This window comes from Vanellus vanellus (genome assembly GCF_965231255.1).
Source record: "Vanellus vanellus genome assembly, chromosome: 5".
Classification (NCBI taxonomy): domain Eukaryota; kingdom Metazoa; phylum Chordata; class Aves; order Charadriiformes; family Charadriidae; genus Vanellus; species Vanellus vanellus.
In genome coordinates, this window is record NC_138910.1 from 6,811,079 (window position 1) to 6,836,017 (window position 24,939).

At 40.2% G+C, this 24,939-nt stretch overlaps 1 protein-coding gene across 1 annotated transcript in view; it reads left to right on the forward strand.

The window, feature by feature from the left end:
* LOC309672680 (von Willebrand factor D and EGF domain-containing protein-like) overlaps positions 1–24,939 on the forward strand; it is a 191,516-nt gene that overhangs the window by 117,346 nt on the left and 49,231 nt on the right. The window contains exons 18-20 of the mRNA XM_082484244.1: positions 6,719–6,856; positions 8,922–9,074; positions 10,497–10,661. Coding sequence (XP_082340370.1) covers positions 6,719–6,856; positions 8,922–9,074; positions 10,497–10,661 — 456 coding nt within the window. The remainder of the gene's footprint in view (positions 1–6,718; positions 6,857–8,921; positions 9,075–10,496; positions 10,662–24,939) is intronic.

Below are 24,939 nucleotides of genomic sequence, written 5' to 3' on the forward strand. Positions count from 1 at the left end.
CCACGCACGGGGAAAAAGCACTTGTGACCGCATGTGGACAACAACTGCCCCGTGCTCTGCACACTGGAACGGGCAGAGCCAGCCTCTCTGCTGCCTTAAGCTTCTGGAGTTTGGCTGAGCTGAGTCACTGTTGGGTCTCTCAGAGTGCCTACTGCCTCCTCCAAGCTGGGACCCACGCTCCAGCTGTGTGTAACACCGCTCGCTTCCAACACAACGGAGTTTCACACTGGCCTAAACACGCCTTCTCCCAGAGCTTCACGGAAGTTGGGGTCTTTCCATTTGCAGTTCAGGTCTTCAGGAAGCACAAGGCAAATCTGAACATACAGGACTTGAACAGGGTTTCTGAGCCGGGCTCTTGCTTAGCTCTGCAGACAAAGGGCCAGGGAAAAAAAGAGTCATGGGAAACTAAAGACGTTGTGTTGCTACCCATATTGTCAAACTAGTCTCCTGCAAATGAAAGGTGCTAACCGAAACTGTGTTAGAACATCTCTTGTATCAGAACTGTTTCAAAAGCAGAGTAAGAAAAAAAACCACCTTAATCTGAGCCCAGATTTCAGTCCTTGAACCTGTCAAAACCCCTACTCTGTTCACATTTGAAAGCATAAATGAATTCACGAGTCAATCATAATATTGGCTGCTGTGCAGTGTTATAGGTTTGAAAAATCCAGTAGAAGTAATGTCAAATGCACATAATTATTACTGCTTATAGTGTGTGTATATATGGAAGAAACTTAATTATGAACAAAAGCAATGAAGAGATTTTAGTCAATGGGTGCATACAGGCAACAAGGTACCACTTCTGCCTTTCAGCAGTTCATGAAACTTTCTTTGTTTTGGTCATGTGGGATTGCAAGTTCAGATTTCATTAACTATGAAATTCCAGGCAGAAGTGAAAAATAAAAAAAAAAAACAGTCAGAAGTGGAAGGTCAGAAAAATGGCCTAATAGATGTACGACACCTAGACACTATTGACTCCAGATAATGCTATCCAATAGCCAAAGCCTGCTGCTTTCCAAAGTCTTTGTGCCACCAAAGACTCTACAGATGCAAGAAGACACAAGCCTAAGAATGGAGACTAAAGTTAGAAAATGAAAGTTTGATCAACACATAAAAATCCCCCAATCAAACAAACATAGGTAGAATGTCTTGAATCCCCCTGGAAATAACATTCCTATGAGCACAGGGAAATTTGGGATCCTTTTTGGTTGCATTCAGTTAAATACTTGGAAATACACAATGAGAATAATTCTTAATTTCCTGTAAGGAGGTGGATTAAATGGATAAAAAGCAATATAATTCCATGAGTTAATACCTTCAGTGGATCTGCTCCTGTTGTTTGATCATTTCACGCTACTGCCTTTTTCGCTTTATGCAGTGTTGCACATAGATGGGGTGAAATCAAGCTCTATTATTCCCCATAAAACAGTTTGCCATAATTACAATGCATTGTTTTCAATTTCACATGGAGCTTATTCTGAAATGTTGTTCTCATTCTTACACAAACAGTAGAGAATTAAGTATCCAGCACTTCGAAATAACACGCTTGAAAGCAACACACAGCTGACTCTAGAGACAAGGGCACAGGACACCTTGGTGGCCAGAGAAACACAGTTTTCCTGCACCCTTAATTCTTGCCAAGTTAAATAAACGCCCATTGTTTTTGCTGTTCTTCCATCACCAAAAATCCTAAACCACAAGCCACAACAGAAAAAAAAACAAAAAAAGAAGATATGAATAAGTGAAACAGGAATATATCTCAAAGTTTTAATAGCAGGTGAAAAATTATAAGCAAGTGGAGCTGAAAGCCAGCTGGGAAGTAGATGATTTTACTTCAGGGCAGGTTCTGTGACAACAATAAAAGCTCATCCATGATGCTGTGTTTATGTCTCAATTCCCCAGAAAACCATCAATAATCTAATGAGAAAGCAAAGCTATGCTGCTCAAGTGACAGCACCACTTCACCGTCAAATCTTTACAAATGATAGTGAACAGGTAGTAGAAACAAAAAGTTAACTCTTTTGAGAGCTTCCCAAACACCGTGGCAAGAGAAGCAGCAGCCGCAGAGGGAACACAGCGTGTTGCTATCTCAAGCAATTCGAGTGCATCCGTGTATCTCAGGCAATGCAAGGGCATAGTGTAGGAATGGGAACAAGCAGGGAGAGAAGCCGCTGGAGAATCTGAGAGAAGGATGACTCCAGAATTCTTGCTGCTTTAAATTTCTGCAGAGGCTATACACATTTATCTCATCAAGTGTTCAAAGCTCATTCATTTTTCTTCGACACTGTTAACAAGATAACAAGGAATCCTGTTGTTTTTTTCTTTTGGGCACTGAAAGCAAGAACATCACCCGCCTGAGAACAGAACTCCGCCTTGATAACTGTGTCTGAAACACAAAACCAATCTTTCTTTCCCCATGGGAAACGGGAGACCTGGTCACCTGGGACATGGACAAGGCTGAGGTACACAACAACTTTTTTGCCCCAGTCTTCACTGGCAAGTGCTCTACCCACACTGCCCAAGTCACAGAAGGAGACTGGGACTGGGAGAATGAGGAACCACCTACTGTAGGAGAATATCAGGTTAAAGGCCATCTGAGGAAACTGAAGGTGCACAGGTCCATGGGACCTGATGAGCTTCATCCACGGGTCCTGAGGGAACAGGCAGATGAAGTTGCGAGTCCACTATCCATCATATTTAAGAAGTCGTGGCAGTCCAGTGAAGTTCTCCCTGACTGGAAAAGGGGAAATATAACCGTCATTGTTAAAATGAAAAAAGGAAGACCCAAGGAACTACAGGCCAGTCAGTCTCACCTCTGTGCCCATCAAGATCATGGAGCAGGTCCTCCTGGAAACTGTGCTAAGGCAGGTGGAAAATAAAGAGATGCTTGGTGCCAGCCAACATGGCTTCACTTAGGGCAAACCATGCCTGACAAATGTGTTGGCCTTCTATGACAGGGTTAGGTGGATAAGGGAAAAGCAACTGACATCATCTACCTGGACTTGTGTAAAGCATTTGACACTGCCCCACACGATATCCTGGTCTCTAAGTTGGAGAGACATGGATTTGATGGATGGGCCACTCAGCGGATAAGAAACTGGCTGGATGACCACACTGAAAGAGTTGCAGTCAATAGCTTGATGCCCAAGTAGAAAGCAGTGACAAGTGGCATTCCTCAGGGGTCAGTATTGGGACCAGTGCTGTTTAATATCTTGGTCAGTGACATTGACAGCGGGATTGAGTGCACACTCGGCAAGTTTGCCGACGACACCAAGCTGTGTGGAGCAGCTGACACGCTGGAGGGAATGGATGCCATCCAGAGAGACCTTGACAAGCTTGAGGTGCAAACCTTGTGAAGTTCAACAAGGCCAAGTGCAAGGTCCTGCACACAGACTGGGACAATTCTAAGCACAAATACAGGCTGGGCAGAGGATGGATTGAGAGCAGCCTTGAGGAGAGGGACTTGGGGGCGTTGGTTGATGAGAAGCTCAACGTGAGCCACCAATGTGTGCTCACAGCCCAGAAAGCCAACTGCATCCTGGGCTGCATCAAAAGAAGCGTGGCCAGCAGGTCAAGGGAGGTGATTCTGCCCCTCTACTCCATTCTCGTGAGACCCTACCTGGACTACTGCATCCAGCTCTGGAGCCCCCAACACAAGAAGGACATGGAGCTGTTGGAGTGGGTCCAGAGGAGGGCCACGAAGATGATCAGAGGGGTGGAGCACCTCTCATATGAAGACAGGCTGAGAGAGTTGAGGTTGTTCAGCCTGGAGAAGAGAAGGCTCCGGGGAGACCTTATAGCAGGTTTCCAGTAATTAAAGGGGGCCTACAGGAAAGATGGGGACAGGCTCTTTATTGTGGAGGGTAGTGATAGGACAAGGGGCAATGGTTTTAAACTCAAAGAGGGTAGATATTAGGATAGATTAGGTAGATATATATTAAATATTAGGAAGAAATTATTACACTGAGGGTGGTGAGGCACTGGAACAGGCTGCCCAGAAAAGTTATGGATTCCCCATCCCTGGAAGCGTTTGAGGCCAGGTGGGGCTTTGAGCAACCTGATCTAGTGGGAAGTGTCCCTGCCTATGGCAGAGGGGTTGGAACTAGAAGATCTTTAAGGTCCCATCCAACCCAAATCATTCTATGGGTTTATGTACCATTGATTAGTATAATATTATCAGGGGCGAAGACAGAATTATAATTTGATTTCGCTATTCAGGAAACTGGAAGAACCCAAGATTTGTTCATGGTGTATTATAACCATAGAGTCCCTAAATGAAATTGCCTGTTCCTGTAGAGGCAACTTAATGTGAACACAGTCAAAAAGTTCTCTGCATCTGTAGGTGGTCAGCTACTCTTGAAGCATAAAAAGACTTTATCTTCTCAGCCAATTTCCCATGCAGGGATGGCGAAACAGATATTTCAACCTTGCAACCTGAAGATCTTTTATTCCTATTATTTTTATTTGTACTGTAGCAGTGCCAACAGAATTGAGACTCCCTCGTGTTGCAGTGCACTGGAGGTCGTGCAAACAGAATAATTGACACTTCTTCTTGCAGATAGTTTTCTGTCCATTTCTGCTGCTTCTTTAGCAACCTTCACCCAAGTTTTACACTTTGCAAACATTTGTCCTCAGACTCAGCTGCGTTATCATCATGCCCAAATTGATCAAATACTGTTTAAAATCAAATTTCTCTGAGTGACATGCAGTGCTTGCATAGTTCTACCTTTATGTTACAGAAATAAGTCAAACGACTGAATTTTAAAATTTAGCTTATTACTTACAGTGTTCCTTTGCTTTTTGTAATTCTCTCATCTTTGAGATTTTAAAGCCAGCCCTTTGCAGTAAAAATAGAGTATGTAGGAGGGAGGAGAGGGAAGAGAGGGAGAAGTGCTGTTGTTACTGAAACTGGGGACTTCATTCCTACTTTCATTGTCTATGGTATCATGTTTAGTCTTTACATGATACTCAGAGAAACAAAATAATTACGAATCTAATCAGAGGGTAACTCATTCAATACTTTCCAAAATATGATGTCTAATAATTTCCCAACGCATCATCAGAAAGCAATATAGAGAAAAGCAGCCTGATGCTACGAACGTGCTAATTAAATTATACAATAGAAATAGTAATTCAAAATGTAACAAGGGAGAAAAAAATGCAAGATAAGCCCTGAGATACTATGTCATGTCCAACTTAAAGAATCAAGAAGCATGCCAAACCAGGACAACTTAGCTTGAGATGGCACCAGAAAAGGGACTGCTTTTGCAGTGATGTTCTTTTCTTCCCACAAGACAAAGCAGGCACGGAAGGTGATGTCACTAGCTTTTTTAGGCAGCTCAATCAACAGAGGCTTCAATCTGAGACTTTTACATGGAGATGCTATTTTAACTTGAAAGGAGTAGTGGAAGCTATCTGAAATGCTGACGCAATGAGAGATTGTGTTGTAGAAGATGAATAACAATGTTCTGTTTTTATCATCCCGTAATTCATGAAATCACAGAATCATAGAATCATTTAAGTTGGAAAAGACCTTTAAGATCACTGGGTCCAATATTAACCTAGCACTGCCAAGTCCACCACTCAACCATGTCCCTGTATCATTCCACTGTGACGAATTTCTTTTTTGAAGAAAAAAAAATATTCTTTTATCCTTAGAGCTTCTTTCATATTAAAGCTGAATATCTGATATGGAACAAGCCTTTCTGTACCTTGTGGTATGTCTTGAAGCAGGTACCTGGACCCTCCAGAAGGTGTCCCGATCTCCTTGGGTATTCCTACAAGGGACAAAGGGCATGCCTTAATAGAAGTGATACGGGCTAGTTTATGACCTGCTATCAGGACTGCATATTCTGGTAACCAGCAGTAGCCAAGCGAGTTTTCTCACGTGCACAGAGACAGCAGCAGGCACACCCAAAGCCTGAGGGAGTTTTTAACAACATTATACGTGATTACTCTGCATCATTTGCTGTTCAGATAGTAATTTTAACTTTTGGGTCACCTTCCCCTATAGGTATCCAGTAAATCATCCAGAGTTGTGAATTTGAATACCAATTACTTCAAGGGATTTTTCAAACCCTGTTTCCCAAATCAGCAATTGTCAAGACACATTGTTTTGGGTTCAGATCCTATAGTAGCTTACCTTCTGTACACCAACGCTGTGGCTCAGAGACATTTTCAGAAGGTTTCTTCAAATTTTAATTTTAAAGAGAAAAAAAATGTTTTAAAAAAAAAAAAAGTCTGATCATTTTGTAACGTTCATCCAGAGTCTATCAGGCTGGTTCACACTAAGCTATTAGTTATGTGAAGTTCACATAGAAATGAAAAACACAATAGGTCAGCACACGGCTCTTCGTATCCAGAAGCCAAAATGGTGACATTCATTGGCTTCTTCGTATTATGACAAAGATCTCGCATAAACAAGACACCAAAAGCACCAACAAAGATGTGAAATGCAGGGGAAATCATTTATTTAACGTGCACGGTTTTCTACGAGCAGTAGTCTCAAGTTCAGCACTTCTGGTGCCAGTAACGACAGTAATAAACAGTGTGATAAAAGCAAGTTTAAGTGAGACAGTGGGGAATTTGGCTCCAACGTGAGTGACATACCCTGTAATGAGTTTACAGCTGAGAAGTAAGCCTTAGTCTGCTGCAACGTTTGAGCTGAGGAATAAACAGGGAATCTTTTCTGATTATTAACCTCCCCTTTGTTTTGCCACAGGGCTTACTTGTCAGGAAGACAGGAATGAATGTGAAGAGGGTCTTTGTTTTCCTGGAGTGTCTTGTGTGAATACCTTTGGATCATATGCATGCGGAATTTGCCCCAGTGGGATGGAGGGAAATGGTAAAACTTGCAAATGTAAGTGTTTTGCATGATTAATTTTAATAGATGGGGGGAAAAATGGGTTCAATTCTACTACTATTATCCTTAATTGAGTACTTTGCCACTTGCTTCAAGTACGGACCTTTAAATATACAAAGCAGACTATTGTCATGTTATATTAATATGGATAATTGCAAATTGGTCTGTTTGCTGTTTTTCACTGCAGTTTATTTTCATTTTGATTAGAGCGAACACCGTAGCATACGAAAAAGTACTTTCCAGGTGCCAGCTAGGAAATTTGCCAAGGACGTTCCCCAGGTTCTCCATGGTTTCATTCCTAAATATGCCATCCACTAACAAGTACCTGGGGAGCACCCACGGGATTACTTTTGTTTTGGGCGAGCGCTGTGTAAGCAGGATATAGGGTAAGAGGAAGAAGGTCCACGTGCAAATCCTTCACATCCTTTCACCTCTGTTTGCAAAGTGGGCTTTCATCAGAGGATGCAGTCCACAGCTGCTGAGCTAATGCTTGGTGTAAAGTCATGCCAGAGGTCCCAACTAGTGAAGGAAATGGCTAGGAACAATTTTACACCTGCTGGGTATTTGCTTCTTGGGGCAAGAGATTCTTTAGTAGGGAGACGACACTGACTTTGTACTCTGCTGAGACCTTCCCAGTGCACGGCATGCGACCAACTCACACGCTGCTTGCATCAGTCATATACACACAAATCTTCTCTAAAAATAACATTAGGTTGGCCAGAAGGAGAGAAATCAACACTTGAAGTGCTTCACGTTTGTTTGTTGGTGTTTCCAAAGAAATCCGAGAAGGAAAAGATACAGATATTAGCTGTGCAGATATTAACTTTTCCTCGTATTGACTACCAAAAAGAAAAAAAAAATCTCATGTAGAAAGACTCAGTTGTAACTGCAACACCCTGGCACCAGTAGGACCGTCTTTGCCAGGTTTACCAAATACCACTTCAGTCATATTGCCAAATATCTGTACAGGATGGGTGTTTTTTTGCTGTATTATTTGGTCACATTGGTTATTTCAAAGTGATTTTGCATCTGTTTTACTAATGCCTATTTTTCGTAGCTAATTGGACAATGAAGGAAGGATAAACAAAATAATTCCCTTTTTTTTTAAATAGATCAGAAAAGTATTTTTTCCTTTGCATTTTTTTAATGACAGAAATTTCTGTCTATTTCTGAAATGCACATTTATTAGAAGGAATAAACCTGAGGGCTTCTTTGTCCGCCCAAAACAGGATAGAAATCATTCTGTGTGATTCTGATATACAGACTTAACATACCCACTCATACTTCCCTTGCTGAAGCAAATATAAAGGCTTCTGGGAGGAAGGAGAAAACTGAAGTAACTTTATAGCTGTTTGACTGGGCTATAGCTCATGGCATTACTTAATACATATAAAAAGTCATAGTCTTAGGCTGTATTAGGAGTAGAGAATATCTGAGACCCAGGGCAGGGTTGTTTAGCTCACAGCATATATCCACATAGACTTCACAATCCCTAATTCATTCAAGAAATTATCTGAAAAATTATGCAGAAATCAATATTTTTTCAAGTCTCCACTAAACAATTTTCCTCTTTCCATCCACGTATACTCTGTACAGGTATTTTGACGCGTCCGAATTTCACAGCTCAACTAGCCAAAGCCAACAAACACACATAACATAGTTTCAGAAAGAAGCTTCCAAGGAGAGGCAGGAATCGGGCAGAGCACAGGTCCCCAGTGTAGCGTAGCATCTTCATCCAAGCAGCGATGCTGTCTGATACACTGGGACCTGTGGCCTTCTCGCTGCCCCTAGCTCAATAAAAGATCACTGTGCATATTAAGTATGGCTCTCAGATAAGCAAAGTTCAGTGATTTGGGGCACAGTAATTTCTCCTATGTTTGTGTTGAAGCTTTGCTGCGTGTCAGCAGCCGACTCACCTGCTTTGCCTTTATTTGCTTGATGGTTGGCTTCCAGAATAAACTTATGTCAGGTTATCTGATTTGCTGTTACTGTTGCTTTTTATCATCAATCACAGCTAAGCTCTAACACCTTGTTTCCTTGTCTCCCTGCTTTCTTTTCACGGCCGTGTTTGCTGCTGACATTACAAAAGCTCTAAGCGTTGAAAAAGGCAACGGCAAAGGCGATTTGAACACGACCGAGGTTAAGCAGCAACTTCAAGCCTTAGAGGCAAAGGATTCTCCTGTAATTAAGAATTTTAGCCTAAGTGACAGACACGGTAGGTATACAAGGATGTGAAACCTTTTTCAGTTGCTGCAGTTTACACATTCAGAAATCCTAACAGTAAACACAAACTAGCTGTTTGTAATGCACCATAAAAAGTTAACAATCAACCACCCCCCCTCAGTACATCAGCCTGGATTGCTGCTAAATAATTTCGCATGGGAAGAGAGCCATTGCAGCAACAGCAATCAGAGTGGTCAGGCTTAACCAGAAATCACATCTCTTCTGAGCTAGAACAAAATCACTCCGAATCTCAGTGATCAATGGAAAGCGAGATGATAAGAATGACGGCTTATGCCAACGTGCCATCGCCAAGTGACGCTGACGTTTTGTTTCAGCGCTTGACAGGCAGTCACTGAATTCAGACTGAGTTTTGAGCGTAAGCAAAGATCGCCTCTTGAAGCATGAACAGCTGCTTTCCCCCGGCGCGGAACACTACGGCACTCTCTAACAGGGCTGCACACTGGCGTGCTGCTTCACTTGGCCCAGTTCTAAAGGGTATTGCGGTTTTAGTTGATTTTCTAGTGAAAGCAGGGAGCAGAAGAATTGAGACTGGACATGTCTGTTGTGGAGGGGCATATATAAAAGAAAAGATATTTTTTTTCTCGCCTTCTTTTCTATATCTGTACCGGGAGAGCCAACAGCTAACCAGAACGCGCCTCTTACAGGTGACCACCATAATGCTGTAGGCAAGGTGCAAGAATAACGCTGAAAATACTCAAGAATCATGATGGAGACCTCACTGGAGGCAGTTAAAAAAGATCTACAACCATCATTAAGATTTTATTCATCATCTGTTCTCTGTCTTGACACTATTAAATACTTCACAGGCGGTTCATATACACTGACTATTCAGTGACATCATAATTGATAAAATATTATATACTACCGAAGTGTTAAATTTTGCACGCAGTTCTAAGATAATTAAAGTAGTCTCCTATCATACAAGGTTTGACACATTAAGGATGATTTCTAGATCAGAAACGTTCGACAGTGTATTTTTAAAGGTAGGGTATATGCACTGTAAGGTTTGACGATTACCTTCCAATTATAAAAGACAAAAGGATGTCAAATAATACAGTTTCTTACTCAGTTAATCTTTCACTTACACTGAAAATTACAGTTTCTATATTATCCATGATAAATGCCAAACAACTGTGAGTAATAAGCTTGAAAACATGTAATTAGAGGACTAATAAATCTTGCTTTAATGAGAAACAGCTGTTCTGTTACACTGTGCCTACAGGACATTCTCATGTTTGGCTCAAGCTTTGGGAACATTCTGCATTAATTAGATTTTAAAGGAATAAAAGCAGTTAAAGCTTTAGTTGGGCTCAGGCAGTCACTGCTTAATTTTACATATGCATTTGGTTTGAGAAATTATAAACAAACATGATAGAAATCCCTTCTTTTTTAGGCCATGCCACACCACCGTCACATATTACTACCTGTGCAAACAGGCCGTGTTTTCCTGGAGTGTTATGTTTTGATCGGAAACCCCCTTACATTGGATACGTCTGCGGCCGATGTCCAGCAGGGTTTTTTGGAAATGGCCGGATCTGTACCAAAGTCCCCAGACCAGGTACTTTCTCATTTTCAGAATTTTAAAAAGGTATTGCATACAGAAGCTGTAAGAAAATACAAACTAATGCATCATTGCAATACAATGTAGTTTATAATCAAACACTGAAGGCTTTTTTCTTTCGCTCTTACCTGATGAGCAGCTACCAGGGCTCATTTCAGGAATAATACCTGGCTCTGTGAGTCGAAATTCAATAGATTAACCACCTCGTTTGCCACTAGGGAGAATTCTTCACAGCAGGACTTACTAGGTGGTATGAATCACCGCGTCTGTATTTCTGCCACTGCACTGGCATAGGATTTCAGAGTGTGTTTCCTCCTCCGTCAGATCCGAATATGACACATGCCAGTATCACTCTGCTTTCCTTCTTTCCTAATTCTTTTGCTGCAAGGCAACTGTTCTCCAAGGTGACCTGTGAAGATGATAATAGACAAAGTGTCATGTAAGAACAACTATACCAACAACTAAACGCAACAGATAATTAAAGCATTTCAGTAGTATCGTTCGTGCCCTGAGCAATAGTCTACCTTAGGGAAGTCTGAAGCTCAGCTGGTCCCATTAATCTCTGAAGACTGATCATTAGAATGGGTCTTCTGCTGTGATAAAAGACAAGTTGGGTCCTGACCTCAGGCAGAAAGTGGCAATGGCATAGCAACCACTCATCAGTCATCCGACCCTGCTTTCTCAATGAAATTCTCATAATTCAATGTATGGTTCTCTAGGGACAGTCTGGATGGTTGTCCCCTTTTCACTGCACAGAGTGATTTGCCAAGAGAACTCATGTTTATTCCTTAATAACAGTAGTTACTAGGCTAGATTCCCTGGTTTTCTTATAAATCTTTTTCTTAAGTACTCCAGACAGAGTGGCTTGAAACCTGTCAAATTGTTCTCCAACCTCCTACACATGACAGACCCACCTTCACTCCCCATTCTGTACCCAGATCAATGGCTGTTACCTTAGTGTTGTACTTTAACGCACGCTATCAAAGTGCAAGCAATTTTGCTGCTTAGTGTAGATATCACCCAATCTCTTTGAACTACAAATTGATTTTAGCCCGTTCGCTGAATCTAAAGGTCATAAAAATAAACCCAATATTTTTTCTTTTTCCAGCCATGAGTATGCAGTGTATTACTTAGTTTGTCAGAGTCACTAAGTCCGCTGTTGACTCCTCTATAACTTCATGAAGCTGTAAAAGCAGTTGAGAAAAAAAAAAAAATAATCATTGTGCATATAAATAAACTAACATTTCTGTTATTGCCTAAAGCTGCATCTTGTCATTAATGGGATAATGGGATACACATTGTACACCCCAAAGGTCATTTAAATGCTCTGGAGTAGAATGTATAGTCTACAGCTGTAGATATCGGTACAGTAAATCACCCACACTTACATTGTGCTTATATAAATATTAACCAGTAAATTTGTGTATGTTCTAAAAAGGGAAGTGTAGGCAGTAGTTGCCATTTACTTTGATTCATACCTGTCACACACAACTCCAGGCAAGGCTGAAGAAATATCCCAAGTATCAGGATCCGAAACTAATACATGCTTCTTTCAAAAGCAACTTGTACCTCAGAGGCTGGGGGGTTGTTTATCTTTTTCCTCTCAAATACACAAATTGAGTCTGGGTCCTCGTGCTGCAAATGTGGCCGTGCAACCAGCTCGAGCACTTCGGGGAGGGAATGAAGAGGAGTTATTTTTTGTGCCTTCAGAGCCTTATATTCACTCATGTGAATTATATCACAATATAAACGATGAGAATCTTGTGCCTCAAGGTGAAACGAGAGTAGTCATTTGTTTTAATATTTAGAAATGAAAGCAGTTGCTGCAGCTGTACGAGTGTTCTAATTTATGACCAAAATGATGGGTTTAACTTTCTTTCCCGTGCGCTTTGCTAGTTCAAGCAGAAGTATTGTATAGCATTGATGATTAAAAGATACCAGACAAAAAAGACTGAACTTTCAATTAAATTTATGTACAGTTGTGGATTATCATCATTGTGAAATCCTCCCTGTTAGAATAATAGCTTCTCTCCCTTGTAACTTATGGTATCAGTCTTCAAATGAAACAGACCAAATCCTCTTCAGCTTAATACAGTGCTTGTGAAGGTACTGAGATTATGTGCCACTTCTTTCCAACTCTAGTAATTTTAATCTCAAAATACTTTGCTAATCCCTATTTTGTACTTTTATTGGCTGCTTTTGACATGAAGCTATACCCAATTGTTGTGATTTAAGGATTAAAGGATAAGTATTTTTTTCATATAGAAACCGCAAAAATTACCCAACTGCCTTTGTAAACCACTGAGGAGAAAAAATATGCCAGAAGAAAATTGTTTCCTAAATCAGTGTTCGATGAGCTGCACCCAAAAGTCCTTCAATTTTGATTTATAATCAACAAAGTACCATTTCCTCAGCATTGATATGTGATAGGTATTAATCTTTTTATGTACTTGACTTACTGAAAACTATGTAACTCCACAAATAAGTTTCGGAGCTATATTTACCTCCTCTGCCAACAATGCAGGGCCTCATTCCCTTCCCGCTTATGTGTTTTACGTGGTTTATATCAGTAGTTTGTACCAGTTTGAATCAACCAGACTTGGTTGCAATTGTTTTTGAAGTACATCAGATTAGTCTGAAGGAAAAACATCACCAGTAACAAAGTTGGTATGGATCTTCATATACGTGAGGGGAAATTACTATTTTTAAAAATACATTCTCACATCAGAAACAAAAACTTATTTCTTTCCCTTCAAAGTCTATAAAGCAGGTAACCTACATTTTTTTAAAAAATTACTAGTAGGATCAAAAGTCCCTTAATTTTGCTGGCATTGAATAAAGAGGTGTCGTGGCCTCAGCCAGCAACAAAGAGCCACGCAGCCGCTCGCTCGACTCCCACAGCCGTGGGAAAAATCGGCAGAAAAGGGCAAAACTCCTGGGTTGAGATAGTGTAAGTTAACAAAACAGACAAAGGGAAGAAGAAAGAAAAACAATAACACCGGTAAAGAAATATAAGAACGCGATTACAGTACCAGCGCACCGACCAGACCCACACCACCACAACCCACCTCCGAGTGGCAACTGACTCCCTCGCCCCGGCTAGCACCTCTTATAGCCGGGTGTGGGTCACGTGGGATGGAATACTTGCCTCCCCTGCCGGCTCCTTGGGGAAATTAACCCCATCCTTGCTGGAACCAGGACAAGAGGAAAGCCTAAGGAATTTAAATCTGCCACTGGGCACCTTCCCCATTTGTATAAAATATCTGCTACCTTTTTGTTACAGGAGGCAGATCTCTTAAATCGTTGGTCACATTCTTGGCACAAGGAAAATGAATATATCCTGATGGGGGATGCTGGTGATGTCACTGCATGTTGCAATATTAGTTCCCATCTGACTCTACTGGTATTTCTCTGGACTGGTTTCATCACTCACCGTCACAGAGATACCCATCTGTTTGCACTTCCTTTAGCAGGTTAGAGAGGTTGGTGTCATCACAAAAGTTTTATTTTTTTCCTATTAGTAAATCAGCATTTTTACTGGACAAAGCAGAGCCACATCCATCACCGATAAAAGATTGTTTGTTCAGAGCCAGCGCTTACTGCCTCTCCTGGTTTTGGGAGCCGAAGATCAAGGGAAAGGATTATTTTATGATCTCTGTAATCGAGTTCTGCTTCCCCGTTCTGAACGCCACTGCTAGCTCGCCTGCCACAGCAGTTAATTTGCAGTATTGTGGACATTTGGCACTTGATATACTTTTGTATGTGCCAGCTATTTGTTATGTTTATGTACCCTATACTTTACACTATTCCAGTATCTGCACTGTGCTTCTGAATTCACTTTGATTTTACATCAGAGAGACCTCTGTGACCCTCTCATTTGCACCACTGTCAGATCGACACCAAGATGTGGATTTAAAAGGAGAATAGAAGGTTTTGAATGAAAGGAATGTGTGTGTTTAAATACACAGTGCTCATTCTAACACCAGAGGAACATATCAATCTTAAATTTTACATTCTTAACTTTTAACTTTGCAATCACTGCTGTCATTATTACCACTCATCATTGATCACTGTCCATAAAAAAAAATAACTCCAGTAAGAGCTTTGGTCACCAACCCAAGGTCTCACCTCTGGAGCTAACCGCAGGAGTAGGGACCTCTTCCTGCCTGGAACAAGTCAAATGATTTTGCTTCAAGAGGTGGCTGAAGAACATAATGGACTCCTTTCATCTCTTATCTAACAGAATTGATGAATTTGCATTAAAAAGATCAAGGCCCAGATTCCAGTCTCTCTTACAGCAGTGCAAATCATAAGTGATTCTATTAAATGTACAGCATTACCCTAATGGAGTGAGCTGAGCACTGTTCCTGGAAGACACGTCTTAAAACCTAAGGTAGGCACATCACACACAGAACTTTTAAATACGAAATCTCTATGTACCAGTAGGTGTAGATAAAACGCACATACTTTTCAGCATTCAGCGGGTGCTTTGTAACGAGTAATTAACCAGTCTTGACTTGGTTTATGCAATGAGTTACGAGGCTCACTGCAAGGCAGGAATGTTTTGATGCTGCAGTCCTTAGCTATGAGGTTGTCTGAGATCCTCGCAAAGAAAGCATAAAAGAAATACAGAATAAACAGCAAATACTGCTCTGATTTGCCTCTCTCTGGTAATAGCCCTCAGCTATTCTTGTGGGCTCCAGAACCGGGAAGCATTGCATCTCAATGCTGTGGCTTCCAGCTCCAAGCTCTGACTCAGGCCATTGAAATTCTGGCCACAATTCATCTTTGGAATTTATTGTGGAAGTTGCTGATCCCTTTCGTAAACTATGTTTCAGTGTCTCTAGTTTGCATATTTCAGGAAAAAATGAACATTTTTTCAGACTGACCAGTTATGATGTAATGATGTCTCCTTCAAGGGGTGACGTGATGAAGGGCAACTGAAGTGGGGTTAGAAATGCCATACAAAGGCATTCCGTATAAATTTGGACTCATGAAAGACACAGTTTTGCAAATGGTGTACCAGTAATCTTGAGACGAGGCCAGGATCAAGCTGGCACTTTGGACATAAGCTGAGACCCTTTCCTGCCCTCTGACTATGTAATTGCCACTGAAAATCCACTCCCGTACTTGTCAAGGTAGAAAGGGAATCTGAGAGTCTTTCTGATGGCTTTCTCCTCCTTAGGGATACCTAATAAAATATTAAGCATTTTCAGAATAATATCAACAGAGGGTTGTACTGTATATGCTATGACCCAAACTTAACAACTAAAGTAGGCACGGTGGGAAGAATATGTTTAGATAATTTAAAAGATAAACGGTTTCCAGCTTCACTGATCCATATACTCTGTCAATCCAGAATTTGTTAAGTGCTTCCAATACAGATGATATATTTAGGAAATGATGTAGCTCAGCAATAGAAGACCAATGAAGCCCAAGCCATAAAACCACTAGGGAAGAGGACTCAGCTATATGCCATGAATAATATTTACATTCAATCAGAACATCAAGTAGAGATTACATTTCTCTCCTACCAAGAATGTGCCATCTTTTGCTTAAGCAATCACTGTGCCATCATGAGTTTTAAGTGATAATAACAACTCAGTCTCCAACAAACAATCTGCAGGAGCATACAGGTCCTGTAGTTTTTTACATTGACAGAACAGAGAGCGAGATTATCTCCTCTTAAAATTTCCAGTCTCATTTAATCATCCAGCTATAATAGCACACGGCTTTTAAAACGAGCCAACCCTGTTTCCGCAAATTTGATAAGATTGCTGTGTTGTTAAAGGCACTTAGAAGCCCTTTAAAACTGTAAGTAACTCTTACTGGACCGATATCCTGCCCGCATTAAAGCAGCACAAGAGTTTTGCCACCAGCTGCAAAAGCAGAGCAGTTGAAGAAAAAGGATTCATAAGCAATACAAAGCACAGCGCAGTGCCGGGGGTAAAAATAAGTGTGAAATACACAGACTCATCATTGCTCTGGACAAATTTGGCACTCGTTCCTTACCATCTTGCTGTTGTTGATGAACAGGTACCTACAGATGTGGTGGTACTCATTCCACTGAACTTGCTTGAAGAATCAGGTGATAGTCATGGGCCATCCGTGTGAATTTTGCCCCAAATATTACACATCACATGTGTAGAGCTAGTTAATTTCTGAAGGGGCAGAGCAACATCCCATAGCTAACACAACCGATTCTCTGGCATGCAGGAGCAAATGGACTCTCATGCTGATAGTTTCTTAGATTAAGAATTTCATAGAACAGCCCAGGTTGGAAGGGACCTTGAAGGATCATCTGGTCCAACCTTTGATTTCTCAAAGAGAATTTATCTCATATATTATGATAAAAATACAGAAGACTTTTGTTTTTTTTAAATGTCTACAGGACACCGTGGGGCAGAACCGCACGCTGGAGAGCATCACCAGAGCTCCCTGGTCTGTAAGTGGTGTAACAGCTAATAAATCTTTTCTATTACTGAAAAATAAAAGTTCTTACTAAGAGTTTCTCCATGCTAACACACGTTGCTTACGGTATTTATAGAATATTGTCTTTAAAATCTCAGATTTGAATCAAGCCATTGGTTCATGAAATTTTAAATTGTTCTTACGTTAATGTAATACCTCTACAGGAAAGGGAATCCTTAAACCTTCTTCCTTCCTTCATCCCCAAATGCCTCAGGTTAGTTTGTAACTTCTCCTTTATATTTGTTTGAATGCAAAAAAAGGGCACCTGTTATCTTCTTGAGAGCTATTTGTCACAGTGTCGAATTCCTGAGTGACCTCAGTTTGCTTCAGAATTCTTCCTCCATTAAAAACAATAATTACCATAATACATCGTCAGAGCCCGAGAGAGGAAAAGATTAAACATAACACTGTTGCTAGCTGAAGTGCAACTATCGAATGTCTGTACTTGCTCATCCTAATACTCTTTCTAAGAGAAAAAGATAAGCATTATAAAGGAAAGTCTTATGACGCGACTGTCCCCAACATGTTACTATAGAATTTAAAGGGCGGAAGTAAGTTTTGCCAAGAGGTGATGACACCTACATTCAATAAAGCATTGAGCTATAGCTAAATAACCATACTTCAGGAACTGTTGCGTTAACAGCACAGGCTGTTCAGGTGGAAGGTAAGCTTCAAATTCTGTACTAATGCTGCTTAGCTTGCATTTAGGGATGCCGACCCCTCTTCTAAACCGCAGCCTGAATTCAATGCACGTTGTTCATACCCTTTATGCACAGCTAAATGGACACACCGTTCATGATCGCTAACCTGCTGGCAATAGTGAAAAACCCATTTGGTTACACTGGACACAAATTAGGAGAACTGACTAAGAACTTTTGTGACATACCATCTGAAAACTTATTATCGAAATTCCGTGCTTTTTGTTTTCTATATTAGAAAGAAACTATAGATAGCTGTCAACCTAATCAGTTGAAAGTGTAGAAAATTCCATAAAATGATGATTTCACTGAGAGTATTTGTATGTGCTTATATGATATTAAAATAGATTCATTACTGGTCTCTAGCAAGGCATAGTTCAGATTGTTTCTTGGCTTTCATATGTAAAGTAACTAATTTTTCTGTGTTTACAGCTCAAAACAACATAATTATAGTTTTAGATGACTTCTTGAATCCAATAAAAGGAGAATTTCAGTAAAATATTCAAATTTAAGCTATTTTTTCTTTGAAGAAATATTACGGATTTTCTTTTGAAGAAATGTTATGAACTTTCTTTATAATCTATTATTACAGTTCTAAAGGAGTCTACATAGATGTTTCAGAGAAATAGACAGGGACGCTTCAGAGAGGATCTGTCTGGATTTAGCCTATTTTGTATATATCTATCAACCTGTTCAAGCCATGAGAGAGCCTGAAGGCCCATGAGGCATCATCAGATAAGAACACAGTTTTTATTAATTTTTCCACCTCTCTCAGTGCTCAGAAGAAGTAAAATATACCTCCAGTTCCTGAATAGAAAATATAAATTAGTTTTACGAACTCTATCTTAATACTGTCTTTGTCGCTGCCGAAATAATACAGTTGCAGACTCAAATAATTGGAGAAGGTAAAACACAAAGAGGAGAGGTAAAAGTTCAGGCCTGAAAGATGGACAAGGAGTAACGAAAGGAAGGGCAATAAAACAGTGACGAGGGGGTTAAGTGGGTGATCCATGGCGTTCGGAAACACAACCGTGCTTCTCCTTCGCTTCCTGCTTTGTTAGCTGGATATTCAGAAGAAAGCACAGGAAGAGCACTTCTAAAAACTGCGGCAGAGAATGGGTTAGAGCCAAGGAATGTAAAGGGCACAGAAAGAGATGGAGTAACAAAGGAGCAAGAGGAACAAGTCTCCTGTGCAAGGGGTGAGAGCAAATCAAACACGACGGAGTTTTTCCCACCCCTAGGAGAGAACTTTTCAATTAAGTCTCAAAACAAATTGGAAGGTAGGAGAGGTGTTTAAGAAAACATTGTTTGTTTGTAAAAACATAGCTGGTTTATAAATCTTCATATACAATCCCAAACAGATACTGATAAAGAAAAATATTGATAGAGGAAAAAAAAATCCCTGTTTGGGGATCACGCTCATATCTTTGCAATCAGTAATTCTTACATCGCTTTTAAAAACACTGTCTCCAGTGACCCTGGCGTTAAAATTTCTATTGAAAACTTACAGAAAGCATCACAAAAGTAAAAAAAAAAAAAAAACCAAACATAAACTAACATACCAAACTAACAAACCAAACAAACAAACAAAAAACCCAAACTACAAACAGGGTTTGCACACAAAGTGCACAATATGCAGTATTTTCCTCAAGGACCCATTTTTCTGTACAGCTCCCATTGTGTTCATCGCCTTCGTGCACTATTCTTGCGCTTTGCCTGCGTATGGTGTCTTGTCCCAAGAATCGTACTAACCAAAGGCTGACGGATATCTCCTTGGAATGCAGATACAAATATATTACATGAAACTGTGATGTATTAGGATAAGTTTCATATTTAAAACTGTTTTATTACTATCAGGCTCAAGTGTCATTATAGAAATCCAGCTTATGGCCTGATACTAGTATTATCTTCTCAGAACACCTAAAAAGGAGCTGATAATTAAAAGTATATGGAGAAATCTGGCTTAAATGAATACAAACTAAGTCAGTATTAGTGCCCCAACTCTTTCAGGTTTTCTGTTTCTCTTAATCCCTAAATTATAATGCTTTCTAGTGGAAAAGATTTATGAATAGAAAAATATTTTATAGAAGGAAAGGGACATACGTCACCAAAATCTTTCTAAGGCATTGTTTTGGTATTTGTCGAGTATGAAAGGGATTATCTTTAATTTTGTGTATTCCTTGACATATCTTAGATACGTCTGAAAAGGTTCTCTGGCATGCAGTTGGTAATATAATTTCTACGTTCATGAACATTTTGCTTCCTGACTGAGCATCTCAGAACCCCTATTTTGTTTAAAGACATCAGTTAATTAATTGAGATGTCAATTATGTTGCTCTGAAAACCTAGAGGCAAATGAACCATGCATTGATGCAAACAAATACAAAAGGCTTTTAAAGCGACAAAGGAAACACACTATCTTTTCTTGTGGTAATGTCTTCTCATATACTCACGCAGCATTTCAACATCCAGAACCAGAAAAGGACCTCCTTGATGGCAGAGTCTGGACCCCATTCCATTTGTGGGCATCAATTCATAGGATCATAGAATGGTTAGAGCTGGAAGGGACCTTAAAGATCATTTACTTCCAACCGCCCTGCCATGAGCAGGGACACTTCCCACCAGACCAGGTTGCTCAAAGCCCCATCCAACCCGGCCTTGAACACCTCTTCTTATGTTGAGGGCTCCAGGGACTTACTCTGAATACAGGGAGATTCGTAAACAAAGTTTAGTGGGTGAGCTTGCTGAAGATCCCAGGTTTTCTCCTCCGCAAAAAGAATTGTGTTAGAGCAGAATCATCTTGTACTTCATACACAGAAAAGAAATTTGCATTGCAAATTCTGGGTGGTGTTACAGATTTGTCTATGTGCAGCTGCAGCCACATTTGACAAACAAATCAGAAACAGAGGCATCGTTAAAATCACGAGTAGCTGGGTGATGCAGACTCCACTGAATATTCTCTATTGCTCATGATTTTGGTAGGTGAAGGGGAAGAAAATTGCTCACCAGGTAGCAACATCAGCAACACAATCTCATTTTCTATCAGGATGAAACATAGCTCAGGGACAGTGAACTCGATGTTCGCCTTTTAATTTCACCACTAAAGAAACAAGTGAGCAAATTTACCCATCCCAGAAGTGGTGGTTGGAGAGCACAGATTTTACTAAGACTGAATGCACCTACGCAGATGGATACGGAGTCGCGTGATTGCTCTTGTGCTGACCTGTCTGGATGTAAGGCATGCGAGGTCTACAAGCTGTCTCGCTCTTAGCCCAGCGCAAGCTAAGTAGCCTGGCTGGGTCGCTCTGTCGCATGTAGCTCCACGTTGTTTTCTGATTTGAGAATTCCAGATTTGGGCACCTCTTATGTAAAAGTTATTACTCAGATCCTCTATTTCCACATTTTTCGAAATGGGGATTAACTTTTGTCTGTGCCTACTTCCAGTGTGTTGTGTGCTCCTAAACTTTTTTACAACACATTTGACTTTTCAATTTTTGACACAAAAAGCAGGTAGAGGATCATGAGGTCTAAACTTAAGCTCCTGTCTAAATTCATAACAATATCCCAATCTCAATGAGTCTTTAATATGCTTTTGTTTCTACAAAAATAATCCCGGATGTATACCCTTTGTAAAACTTGGGAAGTCGACAATGTACCTCACTTAAAAGAGCTGAGGAATTTATTCTGGGAGTTACTGCTTGTGATTGTAAGAGAAGGGACATCGGTGACTGGGAGATTCAACCAGCATATGAATGTGGGGAAATTCTGGATGCTTCAGAGGAAGGAAGGCAGAACCAAAGCTATAGTTCTGAATGTTTGGGAGAGGGAAGATATTAGGGTATGTTTGGATGGCTAAACAGAAGATTTAGGAATTAAACACACTCTGACTAGAGAAAAAAGTTGTGCCAGAGCTTAATCAAACAAAACGGCAGATTAAGAACTAATGGAAAACCAGAATTTCCCTAGAGCTTCCTATTGACAGCTGCTCCCTTTCCCCTTTCTCACCAAGTAAATACAGAAAAAAAAACATAATGTGGAAAAGTGGAGAGAGAAAAGGGATGATCCTTAATACCCTTGTAACAAGACTTCTCAGACCAGCGTAATTTTTCTAGTCTCTCTTGACATTTCAAATAAGATTTATGTGCTGGTAGATGTTTCAAATTTTAAATGATGACCCACGTAGTGTAATATGTCAGAAGAGCATTTCTCTGTCGACATTCTTCTGAATGAGAAAAGTGCCACACAGCAGGTACTACTAAATGTTAATAGCTCTAAAACTACACAAATTGTAAATGTATTGAATTGTGTCGATAATGAGATGAATTCTTAAGCTATTCGCAGAATTCTGAAATAGTTGTAGCCTCATCAGGATTAAAGGTGCCCATAATCCTCCAGAAGAGACCACAAGCAGATGATCTTGCTAAAGAGAAGGAGCCAGTCTTCACCTGAAGAGAAGGCTGATTTGGGGCATTTTTCCCAGTTAAAAGAGAGAGCAGCACTTGAGATTGCATGGCAATGCTTACAGTGTTTCCCTCATGTCATTACATAAAAAAGTTACACTTGCATTTAAAAAAACAAAATGTAAGTTTCTAACTTAACTGCAAAGAGAAGCATGGCAAAGGAAAGGTAATACACAGTTGTGTCTACAAGTAGCTTAAGCAAGTGTTTGAGGTGCCAGCTGCTAGTTGGAGGTCAGGACCGGGTTGTCTCCAAGGCACATGGCTTGCAAAGAAAGCTGTGGAGGTGCGTAAGTCTAAGGCAAAGCAAAGCAAACACCTGGGTGAATTCAAGTCTGAATGTGGCCTTTTTCTGAAAAGTTTGGAAATGCGAAAAAAAAAACCCAAAAAACAAACAAACAAAAAAAAACAGAAACTCAGAAGAGAGGAAATATATTAGATTTCTTTTCTGTGTTTCATAGAGTTGATATCTCACCCTGGGTTTAAGAGACTGTTGAGTGTCTTCTCTCTTTGTGAACTGCTATTTTCACTAGCTTATATAGTCATTTTATTACCTTCAGAATGAACACGATCCTCTTCAACTACAGATATCTAGTAGTTCACTATAAAATGCAATTCAAGTGAGAGAAGAAATCAGAATTTGCTGTGCCTTAAAACAACGCCGTGATCGCGTTGGCAAGCATCAACCAGAGACTGGTTATGAGGATTCTGATGTATGAGCTTAGTGCAAGGGGCACAAAGTATCTGAAAAAACAGCTAACCGAAGGCTGGGGGGGTTCTTATGTAGGGGAACTCTTGCACCACATAGATGGAGAGTGCCCTGGTGTTGAATTGGATGAGGGATGTTAAACTTCTGTCTCAGAAATCTGCCCTCTGTCACCCTTGTTCTAATCTTCCCCAGATAGGGGGACAACAGAGGAATCTATCTTCTCGGGGCCTGATCCATCCCAGCATTACGCTGCGCTTACAGTGGTGTAACTCCATCGATACGAATGGAGCTCCTGCCACGCACAGCTGGAGCAAAGCAGCAGGTTCTCGGTCTCTTATCTACCTCTGTGAAAAATAAACTCAATCGTTCCACTGCTGCACATTTCCCTGTTAGTATAGGCAGAAATACTGACAAGTAGTGAAAATGTATTTTTGTACCGTCATATAACCTTGAGCACTTTGCCTTGTCATTTTTTTGTTATTTTCATCCAGTCCAATATGTAATCATACAGTGGCATCACAGAGAAAAACAGATTCACGCAATCACACTTCTGCATTGATAATGGGTTATACGTTTGAAGATATTGATCGACTGCAAGGAAAATAAATTGAAGTAATACAGGATTTGAGAAAACTGCTGACTACAGACAACTGAGTCTGCAATCTTTTGGTCCACTTCTTTGTTTTAGCTTATTTAGATATCTGGAAGACAGCAGAAAGAAATTTTCAGGTATTCCAGAAAAAATTCTGTCATATTCTAATCCTAACTAAATTGCACAGTATCACTATAAGCAAAAATCTGAAATAATGAAAGCTGAGAAGACACTCTAGTTGCCACATTTGAATGATGCCAACATCTTATGAAGTTTAGTGGGCTCTACAGAATGGATGAGGGACCTCGATCAGTATATATGATAATGAGCAACCAATAAAAATGTATCACTGCTCTTCATTGATAGTATTATTTGAGATGTAAAAATTACATTATCATAGATACACTCCAGCAGTACGCTACCCCTTGCAGGGAAGGTTGAAGCTTATTTGCAGGATGGGTATATCACCTATATCATTTGATAAAGAAATCAAAGATTGCCCTTTCTCAGGTAGTCAGTCTGATCCTCTTAGTAATTACCAAAGTTTAGTCAGGAAAACCCATTTAATTATGACACAGTGGAAGGATCTCAAATCTATAATTAGGGCTTATTTGGAAATATGTCAGAGAGGTCATTCAGCCCTTCATTGTCATTCCTATTGATTTCTGGTCCCTGAATCAAATTTTCTAAAGGTAGTAATGATCATCTATTACTGATAATTTTCTATGGGATATGTCATCTTTCTCTCATTCATTTTTAAAATTCCTTTGACTTCTCCTATCCTTTCATACTCTTTTTGCTGACGTCTTCCCTGCTTCACCATCTCTTTTCTTCCATTCTGTGTACCTCATGATTCATCAGCCTTACTTTGGACAGTAAAATCCATGTATTTACCCACTGCTCTACCAAATACCATGTATTTACCTACTGATGTCCATAGCTTGATACAACACTATTGTAAAACTCCAAAAAATTATGCTTCAGGGCAATAAAAACTCATCAGCCACCAGTAGAATGACACTTTATCAGCCAAATAAACACAACTTTGGTTGCCAGGATATGCTTTCATCTAGTCAGTGCTCTAACTTTCATTTTGACCTTTGCCAAGCGTCTTAATCTCTTTCCTTGTTAACTATGGCTGCTTTCTACATCAATAGGAATTTTAAGAAAGTGATTAATATTTATATTTAAAATGAAGAGGTAAATCCTGCATGGGGTTAACCCTAGAAGCAACTGAGGTTTTTTGTTCAGGATCCAATACATTCCGTTTCCTATGGAGTGACTATGCCAGAACCGGTTAAAAATAGCTTCTTCCATTCATTAGAGTCAGCAGATGGCCATTAATCTT